The sequence below is a fragment of the Helianthus annuus genome, chromosome 4, assembly GCF_002127325.2.
Source record: "Helianthus annuus cultivar XRQ/B chromosome 4, HanXRQr2.0-SUNRISE, whole genome shotgun sequence".
NCBI classification, from domain to species: domain Eukaryota; kingdom Viridiplantae; phylum Streptophyta; class Magnoliopsida; order Asterales; family Asteraceae; genus Helianthus; species Helianthus annuus.
This window is the reverse complement of record NC_035436.2, coordinates 138,549,888-138,557,161: the sequence shown is the minus strand read 5'-3', so window position 1 is coordinate 138,557,161 and position 7,274 is coordinate 138,549,888. Positions and strand designations below refer to the sequence as shown.

At 34.5% G+C, this 7,274-nt stretch overlaps 1 protein-coding gene across 1 annotated transcript; it reads left to right on the top strand.

Annotated features, from left to right (window-relative positions):
- The first annotated feature begins 424 nt into the window (after positions 1-424).
- On the top strand, positions 425-1,006 carry LOC110933630. Its single transcript, XM_022176842.1, has one exon. It carries the CDS (start codon positions 425-427, stop codon positions 1,004-1,006), a length of 582 nt encoding a protein of 193 aa, XP_022032534.1.
- The last annotated feature ends 6,268 nt before the right edge of the window (positions 1,007-7,274 follow it).

Below are 7,274 nucleotides of genomic sequence, written 5' to 3'. Positions count from 1 at the left end.
AAAGGGAAAAGTTTAGGGACGCAGGGCGTTACAATATTGTACAATGTAAATTAAAACATACTAGTAAATTAACATTCGGGTTTTGGGGCGTTGCATAACGCCCACCTCCACGTTAGTTTACTGCTCACCAAACCACACTGCCACTGACCGCCACCAAAGGGTGTTAGTCCCTTAACGAGTTACACGTGAAAGGGTGGATGAGGTCCACTTCTCTTCACCAATCACATTAAACCACACACACATTTATATTTTTGATTTTTTCTTTTATTTAAATATCCGTTAAACCACAACTTGATAGTTAAATGGTGAGTTAGTACGGGTTATTGATTGTTACAAGGACTGCAATGGTGGAAGATTCTGGTTGTGGGGATGGTTAAGGGTACCGGCTAACAGTTCTGAAGCCAAAGAAGCAGGAGATTTAAACATGATTTTGGCAGCAAAAGTTCTTCCTAACAGAGATGATTGCTCTAAGTGGAAAACAAGCAAGGATGGAGGGTTCACTGTTAAGGAGGTGAGAAAAACAATTTCAAGTGAACTGGATCTAAACGTTGCTTTGGATAATTTCTGGCGGAATAAAGCAGTTACGCCCGAAGTGAATATGTTTTTCTGGAAAGCAAAAGATGGCAAGATACCTTCAGCAAGAGCACTGGAGAAAAGAGGGATAAGAGGTCTCAACACGACATGCTCAATGTGTGGATCAGGGGTAGATGATTCGAAACACATTCTGGTAAAATGTCAAGCAACAAATGAGGTCTGGAAACAGATTTTGTGGTGGCTTAAATTACCTTTAAGTCAACAGATTTACACTGTGAAATATCTTCTGCAAACCGTTGGCGAGCTGGGTCTTTCGAAAAAGCGGGCAGATGTTATTCATGCAGTTTTTTCACAAACAATGCGGAGCCTTTGGAACGCTAGAAACCGGAAAGTTTTCGAAGGAAAAAGGATGTGCACTTACAAAGTCGTGGAGGAAATAAAAGAAAATTCATTCGAGTGGATCACAAATTGATCAAAGTTGTCGAACGTTACATGGAGCGATTGGAGAAGATCTAATATAAATGTTTGACTGTAATTTGGTTTATTGTTTCTGTATTGTTCCTTTCTTTTGTTTTTTGTCCTGCCTAGCTTCTTGCTGGGCCGGATCTATTTTGTGCTTTTTATAAAAGTGTTTCGTTGCCTGTTAAAAAAAGTTAAAGTCTTGTTGTCTACGTGAAAATAATGTGACGTTTTAACGCCCCCTTCCGCATCAGGGGCAGATATATATTAGACCAAGGGGTAGCCTCCGCTACCGCTTGGTCGGAAAATTTTTGACGTTTTTAGTGAAAATTTTGGAAAAATTTGACGTTTTTTCGATTTCGTTACCGCTTATTTATAAAACGTTCCCGCTTGGTCGGAATCTTAGATCCGCCACTGTTTCGCATTAAACCAATGCCAGGTTAAATAGTAGTAGTTGAGAAAATCATATAACCTTTTTCTGAATGCATATACAAGTTTTTTTAAAATACTATTTTTAAATGATTATATGTATATTTAAGAATAAACGAAAAATGTTTTTAATATGAAATAAAAATATCAGAAACAATTTTTTTTTTTCTAGAGAGGACATTTCTTTAATCAAAAGTTGTTTCGGATTTAATATGAAATAAAAAATATCAGAAACAATTTTTTTTTTCCTAGAGAGGACATTTCTTTAATCAAAAGATGTTTCGTATTAACCGACCTAAACCAATAAGATTACTAATTTAACCCGGCCGCCTATACTTTATTAATTGTACTCGTGCGAGATTAATATAATTTCTTTCCCACTCAGGCCGCTATTTCTGCAACTAAGAGTACGTAGTGGAGGAAAACCTTTGGTGTTTCAATTATCTAAGTTACTAGACATCTTTTTATCCTTTTGGAGAATCTAAATTTACCTATTTGCCCTTTAGAAGTCATTTGTGAGATTGATTCTATATTTCTATATCCTTATGTCTACAAGTTTTCGCATTTTTTATGGGTTTTTTAGGTTTTTGATTATTTTGTTTTGGACCAGTCTTGGCTTCTATCTTTTACCGTATTATTTTTTTTAACGGCTAATTTCTTTAATTCCCTGTCGTCTGTAGGACTTGAACCCAAATCCTTCCCCTTCCTAACCTGAGTATTTTAAAGGCTTTGCTTTTCCCAATAGACCACCACCCCATTGGTGACTTCTATCTTTTATTAGTTTGACCTCTTTCTGCTGGAGAAGTTGAAGTAATAAGAATTAAGAAAGCATGCATAGAGCATGAGCTGGTATATCAGGTTTGCGTAAATCACTTTTCTATAGTAAATGTCGGTTCGTTTTATATACATCTATTTTGTTTTTCTTTATGTTCTTAGTTATTCTCTAAAAACCAATAAAAGGCAAGTTTTATGCAGCATGCATGGAATGCACCATGTTTGTTTTTATGTTGGTTTGAGAAATGATAGTTTAGGATCCATGCTAGCAGATACATATGCCTTGGTTGATTAGTTGCTACTAGAGCTTTGAATATAGAAGTTGAAGCTGAGATAAAAGCTAAAAGAGCCAAGCTTGCATTTAGATAAGTTCGAGTTTGGCTCGACTCGTTTACACTTATGGCTTACTTAACTATTTATAGCTTCCAAGTGATAAGTAGAGGTGTAAACGTATCGAGCCCAAGTCCGTCAAATCTTGTGTTCGGCTTATTTTGAGTTTATTCTTAAAACCCGAGCTCGGCTCGTAAGTAGGCTTTAAAGCTCGAGCTTGGCTCCTTATATATTATTTATTGATTACTTTATGTATATTTCAATTATTGTATTTTCTTTATGAATTATGATTGAAAAATTATATACAACATAATATACGTAGTTTTCGTATAGAAATTTTTGGGTATATACGTTTCCGACCTCGGTTCTACAGAAATTTTTAGGTATATACGTTTTCGAAACCCCCCCCCCCCCCCCCCCCCGGTCTTCATTGTGAAGCTTCACCACTGATAAAATACACCATTTGCTTTTATCATAATGTTATAACAATTATTGTTATATAAGAATAGCTCACGAGTACGTGGATCATTTACCCTTCTACTGATAAGGATCGTATAGTTGATTTGGCGGCCCAAGGCTTTTAGAAATGTTTTAAATACAAATTCCGATCGCCGGCCTCGAGCCCCGTACGATAAGGACCGGTTAAACTAGCAAATGGTAATGTTATGTGCTGGTGGTAAATCCTATAATACAGATTCAAACTGTTGTACAGGGTTTATTAATCTTCAAATTTGATTTTGGAAATTTAAATTATTAATAAAATCACGATAATTATGAGATTTACCTTTCATGTTTCAGTAAAAAGGTGAAAAAACCTAGCGATTATTGATTGATTGGCGCAAATAGTTCCAGGCTTCCCATATCTAAGTTATTTGTCCATTCCATTGTTGTGTTCCAAGTTCAAATCAAGTACTTTAGGAGTATTTTTTGTCGTTTTGAAGTACTTTTTATTAAGTTCACAAAGTCATGTACTTTTAGATTATTTTTTGAGTAGGAGTTATATTATTATAAAATTAGAAGATTAACTAATCAATCTAATATTACTGCTCGGTACTACTGATTGAACTATTTTTAAGCCAGTTTAAAAATTGGTTTTTAAAACAATGGCTTTTGAGTTGTTATACGAAAAGAAATTATAAAAATGAGAATTTTAACAAAAATGTGAATTAATATAATATTCGTATTCAAGTTTATCTTGTAGTTACTTCACGTGAAATCTTTTATTAATTTGTATAAGTTACTTTTATACAATCTCCCTTCAAAATGAAGAACATCGTCAATAAATTTAATCTTAAAAAAATAGTGCTAATACTCGTGAAATTTGTGGGTTTGATAAAACAATATGTTTTCAAGGTATTGACAAATAAGATTATACGTTTACAATGAACATATCCAAAATCTTTAAAAGAAATTGTTATCGGATACAAAAGGTTCATAAAGTAAATAAAACAATCCACGTACTATGGATGTAATTAATACAAAAATATAAATAAATGATGAAATTGAGTCTCTTTTGTGCAAAATAACAATGCAAAACCTATTAATCTAGTACTTCTGCTTTTTGAAGCTTCGTAACCAATAACCTGACATTCCTTGTAGACCAATTGAAAAGACAATAATCACCTAGCGAAATATCTCCGACTTCAATGATATCATACCTTCCAATAACACTATACCTGGTATTACCAGTGTATATGAAAGCAAACATATTGACGAATTAACAAATTAAGTAAAAAGTTACATCAAATAAGGGAAGCATGTTAATTATGTATCCGAGGAAAACCATCTAATTTATGAAACAATGATATATGACTCTAATCTCTAGTTTCAATAAAGCAATAAAAATACTCACAAATTAGAAGAGTTGAATATGTGAGTGAGAATAGAAAATGAAATTGGGATTTAGGATGATTATACATATGTATGTCTTTTAAGAAATAATTCACATATAATTTTACTATAAAATTACAAAGGCATTGAAATAGGTGGTATGCACTAAGGACCCACAAAGTAGGAGAGTTGAATCCATTATATGCACCAAAAACACATAGGCATATATAGGTGGTATGCACTAAGGGGTCACAAACATTACCTCTTCACATCCCAAAAAAAGAACTACATTGACATTTTGTTGTCAACTCATATTAGCTCAGATGCAAAATAATCACCAACATTACAATTTCATACTTATAGGTCTTTCACACAACTAAACCTTTTAGACTTTATATAAATATTTATGTTGAAGATTAAAAGAGTAACTCATAGTCTATCAAATCCACCAACTTCTCACTGAGTTATTTAATCAACAATTACCGTGTACATAGAAATCCCCCAACTTCTCACTTAGGTATATAAAACAGAATTTAACCTGAAATAAAAAAGGTATACTAAATTAAAGTCGAATTAACAGCAAATGAAGAATTTATAACCTAAAATTTCTATAACCTAAAGTGCACAAACCAACTAGCGGTTTGAAGAGGGGGCAGAACCAAAAACATTACCTTCAAATCCAACAGAGAACACAAATTGCCTTGAAGTTTAGGCCTAAAATAAAATGTATGTGAACTCAATATAGTACATCATTTTTTCAAGCATGATGACAAGCTTAACATCAAATAATGCTTCCATTGTGTCCAAAAAAAATCAAATGGTATTAATACAAATTCGGATGGTGGTTGTGTCCAAAAAAAATCAAATGGTATTAATACAAATTCGGATGGTGAATATGAGGATCTATTGACGGCTGAAGAGAGGAGAGCGAGAGAGAAATTGAGGAACCCTAGATGCGAGATGAAAGAATGACGCATGTTTCGGGTTAAAAGGTATTTATACGTAGAATTAATTTTTGACCCATGTTACCCAAAATGGGTCCGCATGACACCTGTACCAAAGGGAATTGTGTTTTAGGCGGGAAAATAGAAAATAGAGGCCCTAAATGGATACTATGTGTACCCTAGACATGAACTTTATTAGGTATGATAGATTATAGACTTAAAATAGTTATTTTTAAATATCCTATCTAATATTGATTTAGAGGAGATGTTAAGTTCTAATTTCATTCGTGACCAAAAATGTCATACATTGCTTAGGGTTTTACCATATTGGACATTCGGATAATAGATTTTCCTAGAACTGTTGATGAACCGAGTTACCAACGTTGTCTCTGTAATCACAGGACACAGGTAGCCTTTGCCTATGAGTGTATATAGGTGGCCGGTAACTTTGTTGATTAAAAAGAAAAAGTAAAAAAGAAATAGAGTGTGGTTCAATTATTGTGATGAAATTTTTAACGGGTAATGATGTGGTCAAAAGGAAATCTAGGCCGTTCCGTACAAGTGGGCGGTACGAGAATGACCATCCACGTAACCCACTCATGAGCACGCGATGTATGGTACTCGACTTTTCTCCACGGTTCACGTGTCCATACTTTTTACGAATTTGAAGCCGACACGTGGGTCCCACTTTTCAACGTGGCACTCCACTGCCATGCATCTTATCTTTGTCCGTCAGATATTCCTTATCTTTTGGATCTGTATTGTATTGTTTGTAGTCTACGCATGACTATTGTACAACTCCTAATGTCATAACAAATACAACAATTTAGAGTTTTAGACAAATACAACAATTTATACTATGGGGGTGTGAGGAGACAAGCAGAGGGGTCTTGAGAATTCACCCTGTTCAAGATTGAAAAAATATACCCTTCTGTTATGTTTTGTTGTTATTTAAAAAAGATTAAATCAGTATTGGACTTAATAAACTTAATTTTAATTGGGCTAAATTCTAAAACATAAAAAATAATTTGTAAATTGGCCTATATTAAAAGTGGTATGTGTTTACTATTTAAAAAAAATAACATATACATATCGGATTTTTTTAAATCGCATGCCCCTCGAAATTATGGGCCTTGTGCGGAGGTCCTCCCCGCACACCATCAAAGCCTCCCATGGAGACAAGTTTTTGAAGGATGCCCCTTCGAGTCACCCGTCACGTCAACATCCAAGGTTCGTCGGAAAAATAATTCTTACATTACATTAAAAAAAAACAGTCGACGACTCTTTCGGAACCAACGTCTAAACATGGCGGACGTGTACAAAGGTTTGTCGGCAAGATAAACGACTACTAATCTATCATGGGCACCTAAATTATTAACACTAAAAATAAGTTAAATACAATATTAACACCGAAAAACAAAGATAACCTTCTCGGTCTCGGTTTCTTGCGGCTTGCCTAGTTCGCGGTTGTGACGTCGTTTCTTCCTCTTCCTCCATGATCGTTTGTGTTGCCAGCATTACGGCGTTCGCAAAAACACAAATCGCCATCACCCAAAGATGGCGAACACCATGATGAAGAAGAGGACATGCTTAAAACTTTATAAATGTAAGGTAGTGCATAAAAAGTGAGAGAGATTAGAAAGATTTTGGTTAAAATGAGGGAATAAAGGGTATATATTTATAAAGTGAGAAAGAATTTTTTTTTTTAAACTAGCAGTTTTCTCAACAGCTATATATCTTGAAAAGTGGCCCGGCAAGGACGTGGACCTAGAGGTGTACAAACCAGTTTTTTTTAGTAACCGAAACCGGTTATTAACCGGACCGGTTTTTTTGGCCCAAAAAAATAAACCGGTTTTTCAATAACCGGTTACGGTTTTAAACCGGTTTTAAAGGTGGAAATGTGTAATTGGTCCTAACCGGTTGAAAAAAAAAACCGGTTCGACCCGCTTCCTTACAAGTTTTTTTGCCGGGGGG